The 19,490-nt window shown below is 35.5% G+C and overlaps 1 protein-coding gene across 2 annotated transcripts in view; it reads left to right on the top strand.

Annotated features, from left to right (window-relative positions):
* Positions 1 to 19,490, top strand: part of CNTN3 (contactin 3) — a 348,715-nt gene that overhangs the window by 272,595 nt on the left and 56,630 nt on the right. For both annotated transcript variants that reach the window (XM_032149509.1, XM_058437166.1), the window contains exons 12-13: positions 4,935 to 5,062; positions 6,676 to 6,851. In XM_032149509.1, the coding sequence (XP_032005400.1) occupies positions 4,935 to 5,062; positions 6,676 to 6,851 (304 nt within the window). The remainder of the gene's footprint in view (positions 1 to 4,934; positions 5,063 to 6,675; positions 6,852 to 19,490) is intronic.

The raw sequence follows: 19,490 nt of genomic DNA, 5'->3' as shown, positions 1-19,490 counted from the left end.
AGTTTTTTATCAGTCATAAATTTAATGCCATCACTATAATTACAACATGAGCCATTAGAACAGCTTGGAGCAATTACATTTACTTATCCCAAACTAACCATAGATTGCACAAAGTTAAGTGAAATAATTAACCTCCTACTACAAAAGGAAGTACCAATAAAAAGATACAAATACAAGTATATTATAAAACGGATCAAGGAATTAAAATGCCACAGTGATTTAAATTGCACGTTTCCCTAAGCAAACTGGAGCACTGCATTCCTGAATGTTAATTTCATAAATTGTTATTTAACATTTTGTGCGAAGACAAGAGTCACTCATCGTTATCTACATTTTCAGCTCTACCCATTTGCAGATAAACCTGTTCTCAGAAAGCTTAGAAAGCAAATTCGTTTATAGTGAAGTGGTATAAAATTTTCACTTTGAATCTCTGTAGGGAAGCGTGGGTTATTGAAGGTTTTCTGTTGAGAAACAATTACTCCATTCATTTATTGAATATTGTTTATTTTTATGTTGTGCAAATGCCCTGTGGGCCTCTTAGAACTTACTGGAAGAACCAATTTAGGAAGAAAATATCCAATTAGTTCAAATTTTTACAATATACATAGAAATTGCATTCTTTGAGAGTCAATATGTTTGCTTTGAAGTCTTTGTGTGATTCTGAAGGTGTTAGGGTTTGTCTCATTTCAACATGGGCATGATTTGCTTGACTTGAAATTTGCTTAATTGAAGTTACTAAACCTAATACACCAAAGGATTTCTAGTTCTTCCTCTATTCCTAGCACTTCCGTATTTGTAGTGGAAACTTAGCTGTTACACTAATTCATTGCATAGAAGAGACCTGAAATTACCTACCTCTGTTTTGTAGTTTCCAAATCAGAAACTATCAATTTAAGTTCAATAATGTTCAGTCAACAAGAGGCATTTTTACTTTGTTTTAAGGCTTACTAGTCGTAGAAGTCGTAGATCCCCAACTTCTTGAAGCTTCCCATTCTATCTCTAACCTATAATTTAGGGCAGATTAATTTGCCTTATTATTTAAATATCTTCCCAACCTTTTGATATAATCTGCCAGCTTCTGGTCTTTGCATATTAAAATTCTCCATCACATCTGCATTTTCTTTTTAATAACAATGATAGGTAAAATTTCTTGAGCAACACTATAGATCAAGTATCATTCTCTTTGGGTGTCATGGCCCCAAAATTTTACTGATGGGATTAGCGATCAGATGGGTTGGGAGCATGGCTCTTAATCATGCTCTCTCTTTCCTCCAAGACTTCTCTGACGGTTTCCTCTCTCACTCTTTTTTTCCATCCCATTATCTTCAGTCTCCCCCTTTCTATTGACTTATTCTCTAACAAGTACAAGCATATTCGCAGTTCTCTTATCCTGGGAAAGGCATTTCTAAATTCTCTTTCTTCAGTCTTCTATTGCCTTTTTTTTTTTGCTACATATATGTAAACAACCTACCTACATATGTGTACATAGTATTTCCTTGATATCCACCAGACCTCCATGGATGCTGAAGCCCTTACACAAAATAGCTTGGCATTTGCGTATAACCTATGCATTTCCTCCCATGTACTTTAAATAGTCTCTACTTATAATACCTACTACTAGGTAAGTGCTGTGTTAACAGTTGTTATACCGTATTGTTCTGTCATTTGTACTTTTTTATTGCTGTATTGTTATTATCTGTTTATTTTCAAATATATTCTATCTATGCTTGGTTGAATCTACAGAATCTGCAGATGCAGAAACCGCAGATATGGAGGGCTGGCTATCTATCTATCTATCTATCTATCTATCTATCTATCTATCTATCTATCTATCTATATCCAATTAGTTCACACATATATGTTTGTGTGTTTGTATTAGTCTGCACACTTTCTGAATCAATTTGCTTGTTATTTATAAGGCGTCAGTGCCTTGCAACCCAGCTTCGCTAACCCCAACTCCTCTGCAGTGACTCTCTAAAGGCATATTGTCATTTACTCATTCAACAAGTTTTATTTTTGAATGTCTACTCTGTGCCAGGCACTTTTCAAGGGCCTACAATTTTAGTGGTGAGTGAACTAGATATTGTCCTTTCCTCCAGAGAGCCTACAGTCTACTGGAGGAGAAAAATATTAGTCAAATAATCACACAAATATGTAATTGGACACTCTATAGATGCTATGAAGAAAGCACAGAGAATGTTTTGATCAAATACAGGAAAACCAAATCCAACTCATGGTTTCAGGAAAGTAAGTAAAGTCTGAAGGATGAATACAGGTCAACCAGGGAGAGGAAATAGTTTTTATAAAGGCCCTGAGACAAAAAGAAGCAAAAAAGCCATTAAAAGAAGGCTTGTGTGATTGGAGAAAAGCAAGCAAGGAAAAGAATTCATGAAGCCATATGAAGTTAGAGAGAGGCAGAGGTCCTGATGTGAGGATATGGTTCAGGCTTAGGATATAGTTTGTATCTCCCAGGCAATGTGACACCAAAGAGGAGGTTCTAAGCAAGGTTTGCCTGGACAGGTGGAGGGAGGAGGGCAGGATCACATGATCAGATTGACATGTCTTTAAGTTTTTTCTCCATATTCCTTAAAACTTCCAGTCTCTATACCATAAATTTTTATTTAGTTTTACTTCTCTCCAGGGTTTCTTCTTTAAGTTAGTATTACACGCTCATTAGGAAAATCTTTGTTGTCAGATAGGCTAAGATATAAAGAGATTTTTTTAAGTTATTTGATTATCTTTTCCAGTAAAGTTATGGGAGGGATTTCACATGCAACAAAATGCATTGCAACCTTCAGGGTCCCACAAGAAGAATCAGATATGTCCCTTTTTGTTTTGTTTTGTTTTTAATTCCTATGAAAGTTCTTGGAATTTTTGACCTTTCTCTGTAGTTCCTCAAGTTGGCATGCAGTGCCATGGTTCCCTGATGAGCTTTCTGTGTCATTGCTCTCAAACCTTTTTATTTTAAATATACCTTAACGCAGTTTTAAAAAAACATATGCACAACAAACCGTAATAGATAGCTGTACCCAGGATCATGAACCTGTGTGCTAGCTCTAACTCCACCGTGATTTTCTCACTGAAGGAAGTGTAAGCAGGATGCAAATGAAAGTGAGTAATGGACTATAAAGTAATACATATATAAAGTGATGGGTGGCAGTCTCCTATAGTCTACTGGAGGAGGAAAATATGGAGATATATCTATATATACACACACATACATGCATATATAAATAAAACAGAAAATCTATATCTTATACATTTTTATACAGAAACTCTTGTAGTAACATTTTTGAAACACACCTAAAAATTTTGCAATAAACATTTTTACAGATTGAGATCCTTCATTCTAGTCTAATGTCCTCCGTATTTTTCCTATTTATTCTGCTGAACGGCCCAGAATTTGGAGGCATTTAGTTACCATAGTTGGCATATATGATGCCATGCTGATACTGAGGTTGCAAATATTTTTAAGAAGTTTACCATCCATTTTCACTCATGTGTCAAAAATAGGAGCCATGAAAGATAAAGACACTCAAGTGTTAAATGCATTATGTGGATAGTAATTATTTTAGGAACTCAAAGAAAGAGAATATAATTATGAGTTGACAAATTAGGGCAATAAAGATACAGGGATCAGATTAATGACAGGTTAATCCCATCTCATTTTTTTCGTAATTCAAATGACACCACTTCTAAGAGGCTTTTCTGATGCACCCTATCCTAGAAACCATTCCTCCTAAAGTAATTACTCTGTATTGTATCACACTGTCTATCTCCTTCTGAGTACTTCTCAAAAATCAGAACTTCATATTTTTACTTATTTAATTATTTGTTGTTGATACGGTTTGGCTGTGTCCCCACCCAAATCTCATCTTAAATTGTAGCTTCCATAATTCCCACATGTTGTGGGAGGGACCTTGTGGGACATGATTTAATCATGGGGGCAGTTTCCCCATACTGTTCTTGTGGTAGTGAATAAATCTCATGAGAATTGATGGTTTTATAAGGGGAACCCCTTTCGTTTGGTTCTCATTTTCTCTTTGCCTGCCACCATGTAAGACGTGCATTTCATCTATTAGCATGATTGTGAGGCCTCCCCAGCCACATGGAACTGTAAGTCTGTTAAATCTCCTTTTTGTTATAAGTTACCCAGTCTTGGGTGTATCTTTAGCAGCAGCATGAAAACAGAGTACTACAGTTGTCTCTGCTACTCACTGGAATATTATTCCATGAAGGTGGAGACTTTTTGTCTTGCTCACCCCATAATCCCAGGTTCTCTTATAGTGCCAAGTGTATGTAAAGCACTCAGTTATATTTCCTTAGTTAGTGAGATGCCAAAGCTTTAAGTACTCTAAGTGTACACTCAGAAACTCTAAGGTAAGGTTTATTGGATTTGCCCAGGCTCTTTTCGCTAACTCACAGGGGACCACCCAAATGTTCTTTTAGAAAATTTCGGTTTCTATTGGGGCGACTCTCTTAGTTCATAGTAAAAGACGTGCAGCTTCTCGTTTCTCATACACTGTTTCAAATTTGAGGGACATAGTGTTCTGCCTACTTTGTATTTCCTTTCAATCGATTAGGCTAACTCCATGAATAATCTACCACAATGTATATTAATATTTTTGGAAAACATTTCATACTTACTTGATAAGTGCATCCTCTCAACTTAGGTGTAATAAGTAATGCTGAGTAAAAATATTGAACAAAGTTCAAATTAGTGGAGCATCTTTTGTCATCCAATGCTGTGCGTGTGTTTATGTATGTGAGTGAGGGGTGAATTTTCTTTTTTTTGTATTCCCAAAAAGCTAAGGACTGGTTGATCATGCCTTAAAAATGCTAGCTTAAGGCAACACGTTCTGTAAAAATATATATATTCATTTGGAAAAAAATGGCTATTATATATTTATTTATCTTATTTGTCTTTTCTTTAGAATTTCTTTGTTAAAAGATGGAGGACTCAAAATAGCCAATGTGACTAAAGCTGATGCTGGAACTTATACCTGCATGGCAGAAAACCAGTTTGGGAAAGCAAATGGCACAACACATTTGGTTGTTACAGGTAGGTCCATTTCTAAAATATTGCTTTACATACGGATTCACTGTAAGATATATTATTATGATGAAAGTAACTATGTGTTTCACAATGTTCAGTACACTATGAAGGTAGAACCTGTATTTGCACTTACGTTATTTTTAACAGGTGAAACTCAAGGGAACAATGTTTCCTTAGCACAGCACAATGTGCACCAGGGAACACATTAGTTACTGTGCTGGGTTGATAGGCAGTAAGAGTTACAAATAGCATATGTTGTTGATCTTGTTCTATTTTATTTTTAAATAAAATTCTATCATGTCAGGTCTTTTGGATACATTTTGTCCTTTTCATTATAGTGGATTTTTTCTGGAGATGTTCAAGCCCAGGAAAGAACAGGATATAAATAAGAATTGCTTAAAGTTGTGGATATATTTTGTTCATTTATCCATTCATGAAAAAATTGGAGCACCTACTCTGTGCCAGTTGCTTGGGCTGTATCCTTGAACACATTGTCACTAATACTGTCCTCATGAATCTTACCTTCTATAAAAGGAGAAAGAAAATAACAGTAGGAATAAGAAAGAAGAAAGTTATTAGAAGGCAAAAATTGTAAACAAGAAAGAGATGCATAGGGGCAGAGGTAAGTTAGAGCATTAGAAGCAGGATGATCAGCATAAACCTCACTGAGAAGGAGAGATTTGGAAAAAGATTTCATGGAGATGAAGGTGTCAGTTAACAGATTTCTTAGTGATAATTATGCAAGCAGTTTGTAGACCTCCTGAGGAATTATTTCAGTTGGATTGAAAAGTGGAGTGGCTGCAAGGTTTTGAGCAGAGAAGTGCATGATGTTAAATACCTTTTGATATATCAGTAGGATGGTTATGAGGACCTTGGTGAGGATGGGGGTTGGGAGGACCAAAGTCTGGCTAGACTGAGTTAAAGAGGGAATTGACTAGCATAATTGTAGACAACATGCATAAATGACTCTTTTGGAGACTTTTAGTCCAACGTAGTGCAAAGTAATGTGGAGTAGCAGTGGGAAAATGGGGTCAAGAGAATTTTAATTCATGATAGACAAATGGAAGGTAGGTGGTGACGACAGGGAGAAAGAAATGTGCATGTCGACATTTGCGTTGGGGAAAAACACATTAATTAGCATTTTAACATAGTACCCCTCCTTCTTGTACCTATTCTAGCATCTTTTGCATTATATCTTTCAAATCCAGGCTACCATTAAATGTCTGTTTAGAATTTGATGGTGATGTAATTTCTAGTCAAAGTTGGTGAAAACACAGTATTTTCTATTTCTACCCCTACATTTCAAAGAACAGTAAAACTAAGTTGAAATTGATTTTGTTGATAATAATATAACTGTTGTTTACACATGACTTTAATTTTTAAACTTACATGTCCTACAAGTTCAAATATCCTAATTTCTTTAACAAGAATTTGTGGATCCAGTGAAATGTAGCTCTGCATCAAAATGCCTATTTTAATGTTGAATACTTTTAATTATTTAGATTTATGTATATGCATCTACAAACATACACAGTATGAGTTAGATGAACAGTCTGCCTGTGCAAGTCTCTTTTATCACAATAAAATGCTGTTTTTCTGAAAAAATATTTCCCCAATAGAACCAACGAGAATAACTTTGGCACCATCTAACATGGATGTTTCTGTTGGTGAAAGCGTCATATTGCCCTGCCAGGTACAACATGACCCGCTGTTAGACATCATCTTTACCTGGTATTTCAATGGGGCCCTTGCAGATTTTAAGAAAGAGGGATCTCACTTTGAGAAAGTTGGTGGGGTAAGTTGTGGCACTTTCTTCATACTTTTTATATTGCACATGTCTCTGGCACATAGAGAATGCTCTAGAAATGTTTTCTAAATAAGTGGTTTTGGTTGAGTGGTTCTCAATTCTGTTTGGATCTAATTTTATTTTTGTAATTACCAGAAATTGAACACATTGACTTCAACGTATAATTACAATTAAAATTGATGTGTGTTGTTAAGTGTTACTTTTCATTACATTTTTTGTTGTTGTTGTTAGTACCCTATGGAAAGGAAGATTTTCTTTTACAGGTGTTTGTTTTCAACATGACACATATGTGATGAACTGGGAGAAAGCTGCACTTACTAAGTGTCTCCTCCAGGTGCTTGATCCCAATTAATGTGTCAGGCCAGGGTGCATCATCACCGTTAATCCTCACAATTGTACCAGACATTAGCAGTAAGACGCTTCATTGTACAGGTGCACAAACTGAGGATTGGAAGTTTATCAACTTGCCCAGAGTCACTTAGCTAGTTAGTGGCGGAACTTAAAGTCCAGATCGGTGTGTTTCCACAACACAGATGCTTTCTAATGTTTCCATTCTGTCTCCTCTTTTGTGATGATTCCACATTAGAAAGAATTACAGATTTTAGGGGAAAATTGTCCCTTTGAGGAGAATGGTCAAGAAGTGGCTTAATGCTGGTGAGCCACACAGATTAACGGTAAGCCTCACAGCATGTTTATGAATCTGGAATTGCAAAGCTAGCTTCCCTTGTGGGACTGTTTGCACTGACTCAAGGACAGCTTCATTCTTTTGGTAAAGAGGTCCGTGGTGGACAGTCAAGTCTGGTTTTGTCATTATGGACTTCACATACAGGCCTCAGTAAAGCAGAAAGCCACATGATGGTCAACTCAACTGTGCTCATTTGACAAAGACTTCTTATTAAATGTATGTATTTGTATACATTGGCATGTTAACATATTAAAATCACATGCAACTTAAAAGGATGGGATTTTGAGTTGAATTGTGTCCTCCCAAAAATAGATTCTTAATGTCCAATACCTCAGAATGTGACCTTATTTGGAAATTGCCTTATTGTAGAAGCCATTAGTTAAATTAAGATGAGGTCATCCTGGATTAAAATGGGCCCTTATTCAGTATAACTGTTGCCCTTTTAAAAAGAAGGCCATTTGGACATAGACACACAAAGAGGAGAATGCCATGTGAAGCACAGACACAGAGGAGAGATGGACCAATTAGGATGAAGGCCCAGAACGCAGGTGTGCTGCCACAAGCCAAGGAATGCCTGGAGCCACCAGAAGCTGGAAGAGGCAAGGAAGAATTTCCCCTTAGAGATTTTGCAGGGAGCGTGGCTCTGCCAACACCTTGATTTCAGACTTATAGCCATCAGAACTGTGAGAGGATACATTTCTGTTGTTTTAAGCCACTGAGTTTTTGTTACTTCGTTACGGCAACCTTAGGAAGCTAGTATAGAAAAAAGAAAGGTTTTAACAGGAAAAGAGAAATTGAGACGTTTAGATACCTAACCACAATTAAGTATAATTTTAGTACCCTTTCTATTGTCTATCACCCAATTTATTCCATTTTGGAATTACTACTTTTCTAATTGTTCTGACTGATTCACAGCTTTTGAGAACTTCACCAATTGCTAAAATCTTTTAGCTTTACTTTTACTATCATTGTAGATGTCTATTTATTGTTAAATTGTCACTGCTTTTTTCTGTCATGATAGAAAAAGGCATATGCCATATTCTGAGCTAGCTCTCTACTCCGTACTCAGGCTGTCTTAAAATTTAACAATTTCTTTTTCCTTGGGCCTCAAGAAGAAGCCTAAAATGTTACTTTCATAAAGACTCCTTACCCAATCTGGGAAAGGCTTCTCTAATCCAGCTCTTCTGCTGCTTGTAATTATTGAAGAATTCCATTTGAAACATTAGTCACCTTTGCCATTATAATGAAGGTAATTATGTTTGTGATTGATTTCTCAGCTGGATTGTGAGCTGTTGATAATAGTTTATCTAATATGGTTCCTCTATCTTAGCTACTGCTAAATAAATGTGTAATGAAAGACTAAAAAATCCAAAGTAGTTTGATTGTAACATGCATCAAACAGTTACAAAGGAACTCTAAGACTGAGCCAGATTGCAGCTATCTTTCAGAAAAGCTTGGAGTTCAAAACATTCGAGTTTAGAATGTAATTTAACTATCTTGATTTACATAGCACTGATAGATTCTACAGAAGGCATAAAGTCATCTCTGTACAAGTCAGGTGTCTGAAACCTGAAATTTCATAAATTAATGCTATCACTTGCCAATTCTGTTCTTTCTCTAACATGCTAGTTCATGGCCTATGAATTTTTTATTGACTTGTGCCATTAGGAACTTAATATTCTCCCATCACTATAAAACAGTAAGCCATACAAGATGACATTACCCTTAAGCACAGGCAATTAAGTAAATCAGTTTTCTGTTGCATGAGAAGGGAATCATGTAACAAGTCTTGTCCTCTGATTGTGTATTCATTGCAGCATGCACATTAATACAAAGATAGTCTGCTTGTCTTTTTCCTCAGTGGGTTCATAGATATATCCCATTTGCAAAAGCAGCAAAATGTGAGCAAGGAGGCTGGTAAGTGGGAAAGTTGCCTAGAAAGGTGGATAGTAAGAGGCATGTTTTAAAAAGAGGTTAGGGGTAGCTCAGATTATAGAAAATACAACTCATAGCTTTGAATTGAATCAGCCAATTATTGGGACTATGCTAATTATCAACACCCATTCATTTGTTTTAAAAACACGGCCTTTTGGGAAAAAAAAGCTCAGAAAGCTCCAATAATTTAAACCAGATCTACTGTATAGATTTGAAATTGTGCCAAAGGAGCACGACGACACCAGTCGCAGATTTTCGCACAATTGGAATTATACGTTCAGAAAAGCTTTATGAAAATAAGTGTCTAAAACAAATTGGCTCGTCACAAAGGAGGAGTAGGGGTCCAAAGACAGATTTCAGTCCATGATCATGGGGCGAACCAAAAAGTCGTATCATTAAATCAGCAGGAAAAGACTTCCACATAAGTTCCTGTTTGCCAAGAAAAGTTCAATCATAGGCACAACGTGGTTTGGTTTTGGAAGTGGCAGATTTGTATTCAGATACACAAGAGTTCTAGGCGCTGTTGTTTGCTGGTTGATGCCCATGAGTGAGTGAGTCACATAATTTTTTGGTCTTATTTTCTGATCTTTTTTCACATCTGTTTTTAATACAGTCACATGTTGCTTAACGATGGGGATACATTCTGAGAAATGTGTTATTAGGCAATTCCGTCCTTATGTGGACATCATAGGGTGCACTTACACAAACCTAATGACACAGCCTACTACACACCCAGGCTGTGTGGTATAGCCTATTCCTCCTGCCCTGCAAACTTGCACAACATGCCACTGCCCTGAATGCTGTGGGCAATTTAGCAGAATGGTGAGTATTCATGTATCTAAACGTTGAAACAGTACAGTAAAAATACGGTATAAAGGATTTTCAAAAAGGAGCACCTGTATAGGGCACTTACTGTGAATAGAGTTTGCAGGACTGGAACTTGCTCTGGGTGTCAGTGAGTGAGTGGTGAGTGAAGGTGAAGGCTAGGACATTGCTGTATACTACTGAAAATATTAGAAACACTGTACACTTAGGATACACTCAATGTATAAGAAGTATTTTCTTTCTTCAATAGTAAATTAACCGTAGCTTACCATAACTTTTTTACTTTATAAACTTTAAACTTCTTTAGACTTTTTGACTGTTTTGTCATTAACACCTAGCTTAAAACACACATTGTACAGCTATACAAAAATATTTTCTTTATATCCTTTTTCAATAAGGATAAGCTTTTTATCTGTTTTTAATTATTTTTTCATTTTAAACATTTTTGTAAAAAATGAATACACAAAGGCACAGGTTAGCCTAGGCCTGTGCAGGGTCAGGACCATCAATATCACTGTCTTGTGCCTCCACATCATGTCTCACTGGAAGGTCCGCAGGGGCAATAACATGCATGGAGCTGTCATCTCATAGGACAGCAATGCCTTCTTCTGGAATTCCTCCTGAAGGACCTCTATGAGACTGATAGTTAACTTTTCTTTTAATTTGTAGAAGGAGTACACTATAAAATGGCAATATAAATTATGGTATAGTAAATGGTGTAAACTATTAACATGGTCATTTATCATAATTTTCAAGTATTATGTACTGTACATAAGTGTATGTGCTAGACTATTATATGATAGGCAGCACAATAGGTTTGTTTACCTCAGCATCATCACAAAAGCATCAGTAAGGCATTGTGCTGTAATATTATGATGGCTACAGTGTCATTAGGCAATAGAAACTTTTTTTTTTTTTTTTTTTTTGGAGACAGGGTCTCACTCTGTCACTCAGGCTGGAGTGCAGTGGCACGATCTTGACTCACTGCAACCTCCACCTCCTAGGTTCAAATGATTCTCCAGCCTCAGCCTCCCTAGGTGGGACTACAGGCATGCACCACGGTGTCCGGCTAATTTTTGTATTTTTAGTAGAGATGGGGTTTCGCCATGTTGGCCAGGCTGGTCTTGAACTCCTGACCTCAGGTGATCCGCCCATCTTGGCCTCCCAAAGTGCTGGGATTACAGGCATGAGGCACCAGGCCCAGCCAGCTCCATTATAATCTTATGGGACCACTGTCATATATGTGGTCCATCCTTGACCATAAAGTCATTATGTGGTGACACATAACTGTATTTGCCCCATTCCCTCTTGCCATGAGATCTCTTTCCAGAACACAGTTTTCTCTCTTTTTTGCCTGATCTACGTATCTTCATATATGATGGTGTGAATGTAAATAAGAATGCGTACACTATTTCACATATGCAGAATCACAAGAAGAGATACAGGCCTAGCTAGATGTTTATGGTAGTGTTCTATCATACCTATATTTAAGCAATGAATTTTACTCCATTATTTACCCCTGTATAACATCTTTGTTTCCTTACTTTTAAATAGAGCTTAACGTCCATCGATAGGAAAAGGGAGGTAATATTCCAAAGTTCAAGAGAAATCAAAGAACACTGTTAACTGGTATGTGAAGACCTAGGGCCTGGTAATTTAAGTATGATTTTACAAATGTTGAGGGATAATTTTGACTTGCTCAGTAAGCTAACTTTTGGACTTACATGCATTGTATGCCAGAGGCTCCCTACAGATAGAAACTTTTGTACGTAAACACACTAGTTTACCCCATATTGTAAGGATGTTTAAATATATATGCTTTGATAAACCCTATGTGGTGCAGTTACTTTAGAAATAAAGAATGTCCAGAGCCAAGGTGTACAGTCTTACCAACACTTTGTGCAACTGGGTCTATGATGAATTAGAATGTTTGTGGATAAAAGTCACTGGAAGCAATAAGAACTTGAGCAGTGACAACCAATCTGCCATTCATTTAAATGGCTCACTTCAATATGATTTATTTCCCACAAGCCACAATTTCACTCTGGTTACAGCAGCTACTCATGAGCTTGAGATTTGATGTATTTTTCAGCTCTCAGTGGCAGAAAAGAATATCTTTGAAATTGATCTTTTGTGTGATAATACAAGTGGCCACTTTGACTTGATTTATTTCATCGAATTATTTGTGTGTGAAGACTGAAAGTTTGAAAACAGCAGCTCTTTATAACTATGTAAACAATTTTATGTAAAGGAAAGCACTCATTCTCCAAACAACTTCTGGGGGTATTCAGAGTTTTTAAGCATATCCCCATTGGACTATATTGTGCATTTTGTATCTTGTCCAAATTCAAAGCATCAGCTGACTTGAAATAATTATTAAGAGAATGTACCCAGAAACAAATTCACAAAAGTGGGGATGAGACCAGAGGAATTATTATTTATCTTGAACCCACATCTTTGAAGCATGACTCCTCCCATAATGTTATTTGCTGGTAAAGAAATAAGAATTCCCCAATTCCAGCTGGAAAAAAGGGGTAATGCACAAAACTGTTGATGTGTAGTTATTTGCCTGACTCATCATTTACTCAACCAGGCAAATAAAGGCTCAGTTCCTGCTTAAAGTGTGATTGATGTCCAAGGGCTGTATTTATCAAGTACAATATTTATGAAGATGAATGGTCCAAAGCCATCCCCAGTGGAAATCCTGTAAGGTAGACTTAAATTTACAAGAATAAGTCAAAACAAGCAACATGTGACTTCTTGTACTAAAGCCCATAAAAACAGCAGAGTTAAAACAAACCAAGGTTATAAATGAAATGACATAAAGGAAAACATATGCAAATATTTATTATGTAAATACAACAGAAGGAGAGTGCAACAAATGTTAATTTCCAACAAAGAATAATTCCTGGCAAACCTTAAAAGCAAAAAGTATAAATTTATTTTGGAAAAATTTCTTTTTATCATGAAAATCAAATACCTCAAATAACGTACGATTAAAACATATCAGGTCAAGAACAAAGAACTAGTAAGAAATAAAACTGTGTAGACTTTGAGAGCCCTTCTTTCAACTATCAGTAGATCAATTTGCTAAGAATTAGACAGATTATTTTGATACTGTAATTAATTGAAGTAACAGAAATATATGAAAAAATAATCCTACAGATAGAAAATACACACTCCTTTTTATTCTTTCTATATCTTTGCAAAATTTGGTTAATAAAAATAACAAACATATGTACATAAATAAGAAAACAAATAAAATTCATATAATATCAAAAAGCAATTGATAATCTACAGAATATACCAATGAAGAATAAAGAGAAAAGAAAAACTAAAATTAGACATTAGAAAAAGAATATAAGAGATAAAAAAGAAATGTAAAAACCCAAAGGATTACATATTCAGGTCATATATATGAAATTCCAATTAAATGACCGATTTCTGCAGAAATATAAATCTTCAAAATTTAAATTTAATTAATTTAAAATAAAAATGAAATTAAAATTGTCTGCTTAGGTAGACTCATTATTATGAAAACTTGCAAATCAATTTTCCACCTCCACCAATAATAAGGATTTTAGGGCTAGATAATTTTACTGGTAATTTTTGTTTTTCAAATTTTAAGGAAACAGATAAATATTCTGTGTTATGTAAACTATTTGACAACATTAAAAGTGTGAAATATTTTTAACTTATTTTGTAAGTCTAGCATATTCCTATGAACAAAACCTACCAAGATAGTGAATACTTAGTAAATACAAACTGATTACATGAATACAGTAAGAAAACTTAAGGGAAATTTTAGCAAACCAGATTGAACATTATATTCAAAGATTAACCCTGCCAGGAGTGGTGGCTCAGGCCTGTAATCCAAGCACTTTGGGAGGCCAAGACAGGGGGATCACTGAGGTCAGGAGTTCAAGACCAGCCTGGCCAACATGGTGAATCCTCATCTCTACTAAAAATACAGAAATTAGCCAGGCGTGGTCACACATGCCTCTAATCGCAGCTACTTGGGAGGCTTGAGCCAGGAGAATGGCTTGAACTCAGGAGGGAGAGGTTGCAGTGAGCTGAGATTGCGACATTACACTTCAGCCTGGGCAAGGAGAGAAACTCTGTCTCAAAAAAAAAAAAAAAAAAAAAAAAAAAGATTAACCCTTCATAAGCTACTATAGGATATCCCAGGAAATGTACATACATTGTGTCAGTAGATCTAATAAAACAAACCACAATATTCTCGATTGATGCTAAGATGACCTTCAATAAAAATAATGACCAATCACTGACTTTTAAATTCATATTAAAATAGGAACAGAAAGATACTTCTTCCGCATCCCAAAAGTGTCTTTAAAGGAAACATACCGGAAATATTGTTATTTAAATCATCAACAAGGTGAGGCTACAGACAAATATCATTTGGACATGTTTAGGTCAATGCAATAAAGTATGAAACAAATAAAAGGTGACTATGAAAATAAGGAAACAAACATTATTTCAGGACAAAATCATATTAGGGCTACTCAAAACCCAATAGTATCAACTCTAAAATTTTTTATATTAGGGCTACTCAAAACCCAATAGTATCAACTCTAAATTTTTTTAAATTAATGACTTCAGTCAACAGCTTGGATACCAGGTAAATTGCAAAAAATAATAACTTCCTTACAGCTAGATAGGAGGATATTCATAGCTTTCTTACAACTAGTTGTCTATAGCACTGTAAGGTGACAATAGTAATAATTTATTGTATGTTTTCAAATGGCTAGAATACAGGATTTTGAACGTTCCCAACACAAATAAATGCTTTGAGGTGATAGATGCACTAATTATTCTATTTTGATTATTATATATCATCTACATATATCTAAATATTACACTGTAATGCATAAATATGTACATTTATTATGTGTCTACTGAAAACATGTATTAACATTTTTAAGTAATAGTTTTCCTTTGTATCAACAATAACCAATAAGAAAATATAACAGGACGAAACCTCCCTGAAAAGATAGATAAATTCATGTTAATAATTTGCACAAGAAGTATGTGAGGCCTACATAAAAGCACCTACAATACTTTCTAAATTTGGCCAGAGATAGAAAGAGAGATATAATGACAGACAGAGAGGGGGAAAGAAACATGAAATATTCAATATTTCCAGATGAAATAAAACAGGCATACATTACAAGATTTTAATTTTTCCCAGGTTTCTCCAAAACTTTAAAATACTACCAATCAGATCTCAGTTTAAACAATTCTGAGTGCTTAGAGTAAGAAATCAAGTAGGGATAAAAATAGTTAATAGCATTTTGAAAGACAAGTAATGATGCCTCATTAATTTCCAGAGAATATTCTGGGGGTATTTGCTCAGGTAGGAAATTACTAGATCAGATTGGTGTGACACACATACAGTTTCATCATTCCAAAATCTGAAACAGAATGTCAGCATTTGAAACCTATGCCTTTCTCCTATATACCATTGATCTTTATCTCTGTCTCAATTACATCATCTGCAGAATTGAGATGCTGATAATACTTAGAGGTATTTGCAAAGTGCCAAGGACAACAGAAGTTAGCTCTTTGGGGTCATTACTACTGCCAGCAGTAGTGGTAGTGTTATTTCTCAATTGTTCCCCAGGAAAGCTGCAGCTATTTATGTTCCCATCAGTACTAGTAAAGGGGTCCTGTTTCCCCATATTCTTTTCTGCACATGAGTTTTTCCTTCATTTTTTTAAAATTTTTGCCAACAGATGACTGAGAAGCCGTATTTCATTACCCCCAACGTCTCATTTCTCAGATTAATGAGATTGAAAATCTCTCCATTTGCTTATTAGGAATTTGGATACTGAGGAAAGATTGGGAATTATAACTGACTCCTCCAAATCAAGAAAATTGGGAGTTAATACTAGCTCTTGTGAAATACAAGATTACTTCATCAGAGAAGAGCAAGAAAAAACTACCTTTCGTTTCTAGCTAGAGAAATTCACAACAAAACCTAGTTGACTGGATTATTGTATAGGATATTAATTTAAAAGAAAATCTAGTGTAGAGTAACATTCAAAAGTTATAAAACAAAATGCAGACTGCTTCAAGACAACTCTCAGCTAGATAAGATTTTTTTTTGCCAAAGACAAAGTAATGAAATTTACATGTGCATATTAGATTTTGTTTATATTTTTAATAGACATGCAACAATTGTACATATTTATGGGGTACAAACTGATATTTCAATACATGTATTAATGTGCATGTATCAGATTGTTACCTCCTTCATGTGTCCTTTGAAGAGAACTCTTTGGAGCACAGCAGGAAATCTTTCACTTACACACAAATTCCCAATATATATACTAGTTTTCTCTCACGGTATAGGCTCTACCTTTTACAGAGGGAAAATTTTATGTCACTTTTCTGTTAACTTTGTCTATTATCTCTTTCATATATTTTTTTTCATTTTCAAGTAATCAAACAAGTCTATCTTCTTCTTTGGCTAAGAATTTTCTTTAGTTTTCTTGGATTGAGTGGGATATAAAGCTAGGAGAATTTGAGGAGAGACAGACAGAAGATTTTGGAACCAATGTTCATAAGGGTTACATACAGAAGACTATTTTGGGATGTTAGAGAGGTTATGCCTCTGGGAGAGAAACTTTGAAAGAAATACAGATATTTAAAGAAAACTTCTGGCAGATTTTGCTGTGAACTTCATCATGTTTCATGCAAACCTTCAATAAAATTACATCACTTGACAATTCTTAGAAGAGTTGGTTTTGGCCGAGAGTGGTGGCTCAGCTTGCAATCCCAGCACTTTGGGAGGCTGAGGCCAACCAGCCTGGCCATCGTGGCAAAACTCCATCTCTACTAAAAATTAAAAATCAGCTGGGCAAGGTGGCACACACCTGTATTCCCAGCTACTTGGGAGGCTGAGACAGGAGAATCGCTTGAACCCGGGAGGCAGAGGTCGCAGTGAGCAGAGATTGCACCACTGCATTCCAGACTGCGAGACAGAGCAAAACTCTGTCTCAAAAAAAAAAAAAAAGAAAAGAAAAGAAAAAGAAGAGTTGGTTTGAGAGGGTGTGGGTTATCTGTGTTATTAATATCTTAGGATTTACTGGAGTTCCACTATTGGAATTCATATTGAAAAATATAAGATACCACCAAAGAATTACTAATGTGTATGTTTATGTACATGTGAGTATATTTGTGTATATACCAGCATACAAAAATCCAAATACAGTAATATTTTTTTTAAATCTCTGAAAGTTCTAAGAGAGTCAGTAGTAATTCATTTGATATTGTTTATAATTCCTTCGGTTCCTCCACATTTTAAATATCCATAACAGATATTTACCTACATCTGTGACTTGCAAATTTAAAAAAAAATCTCATCTCTGGGCGGCTGAGGCTGATGTTTACTGGTAGAAAGAGCTGCAGTTTATAATTTTGCCTTATTTTGTTTGACAAAGGCTGACAGGATTAAGGTTCATGAGTACATCTTGCAAAAGGAGACTGAAGTCAAAAAAAGGGCTAAATGCAATAAATTCAATAAATAAATAAATCATATCAAATGAGGAGAAAAATGGTATCTGCTGATGATAGCTTTACCTTTACTCATGCTGGCTTAGGTAGTTTTTTAATGGCTGTATTGAGATGTGATTCCCATACCATGCAATGTATCCACTTAAAGTATAAAATGCAGTGGCTTTTAACATATTCACGGAGCTGTACTTTCATTGCAATAGTTAGTTTTAGAATATCTTTGTTATCTCAAAAAGAAAGCTCATATCCGTTAACCATAACTTTCGAAATCCCCACCCTTCACCCTCAGGCAGAGGCAACCACCGATCTACTTTCTCTATATACCTATTTGCATATTCTGGACATTTCATATAAATGGAAACATAATATGTGGTCATTTGAGATGGACCCCTTTTAAAAAATAAACTTTATTTATTACACAGTTTCTAAGGTTCATAGTAAAATTGAACTGAAAGTACAGGAAGTACCCATGTGCCCCCATCCTCCCACACACACACCCTCCTTGACTATCAACATCCCATCCCAGAGTGGCACATTTTTTATAATCTATGAACCTACGTTGACACATCATTATTATCCCAAGTTAATAGTTTACATTGGAGTTCATTCTTCATCTTGTGCATTCTATTGGTACAAATGTATAATGGCATGTATCCACCGTTGTAGTATCTCACAGAATAGTTTCACCACCCTAAAAATCCTCTGTACCCTGCCTGTTCATTCCTTCTAGCCCTCCTAACTTCTGGCAACCACTAATCTTTTTATTGTCTCAATAGTTTTGCCTTTTCCAGAATGTCATATTGTTGGACTCATATAGTATATAGGCTTTTCAAATGGGCTTGTTTCACTTAGTAATATACTTTTAAGTTCCTCCATGTCTTTTCATGGCTTGATATCTCAGCTCATTTTAGTGCTGAATAATATCCCAGTATCTGGATATATCGCCGTTTATTTATCCACTCATCTACTAAAGGATGTATTGGTTGCTTCCGTGTTTTGACAATTACGAATAAAGCTGCTATATACATCTATGTGCAGTTTTTTATTGGACATAAGTTTTCAGTTCATTTTGGTAAGTACCGAAGAGCATGATTTCTGGATCTTATGGTAAGAGTATGTTTAATTTTGTAAGAAACTACTGGACTGTCTTGCAGAATGGCTGTAACATTTTGCATCCCCACCAGTGATAAATGAGAGTTCCTGCTACTCTACATCCTCGCCAGAATTTTATGTGGTCAGTATCTGGATTTTGGCCAATGTAATAGACATGTAGTGGTATCTCATTGTTTTAATTTGCAATTCCCTAATGAAATATGATGTTGAACATATTTTTATATTCTTACTTGCCATCTGCATATAGTCTTTGATGAAGTGTTGGTTCAGGTCTTTTGCCTACTTTTTAATCAGGGTGTTCATTTTTGTATTGGGAAGTTTTAAGAGATTTTTCTATATTTTGTCTAACAGCCCTTTGTCAGATTTGTCTTTTGCAAATATGTTCTCCAAGTCTATGGCTCATCTTCTCATTCTGTTAACGTTGCATTTTTTTTTTTTTTTTTTTGAGTCACCCAGGCTGGAGTGCAATGCCACAATCTCAGCCAACTGCACCCTCTGCCTCCTGGGTTCAAGCAATTCTCTTGCCTCAGCCT

Source organism: Hylobates moloch, unplaced genomic scaffold, assembly GCF_009828535.3.
Source record: "Hylobates moloch isolate HMO894 unplaced genomic scaffold, HMol_V3 SCAFFOLD_4, whole genome shotgun sequence".
Taxonomy (NCBI): domain Eukaryota; kingdom Metazoa; phylum Chordata; class Mammalia; order Primates; family Hylobatidae; genus Hylobates; species Hylobates moloch.
Note: the sequence above shows the minus strand (reverse complement) of the source record. Positions and strands in the feature narration are given on the sequence as shown.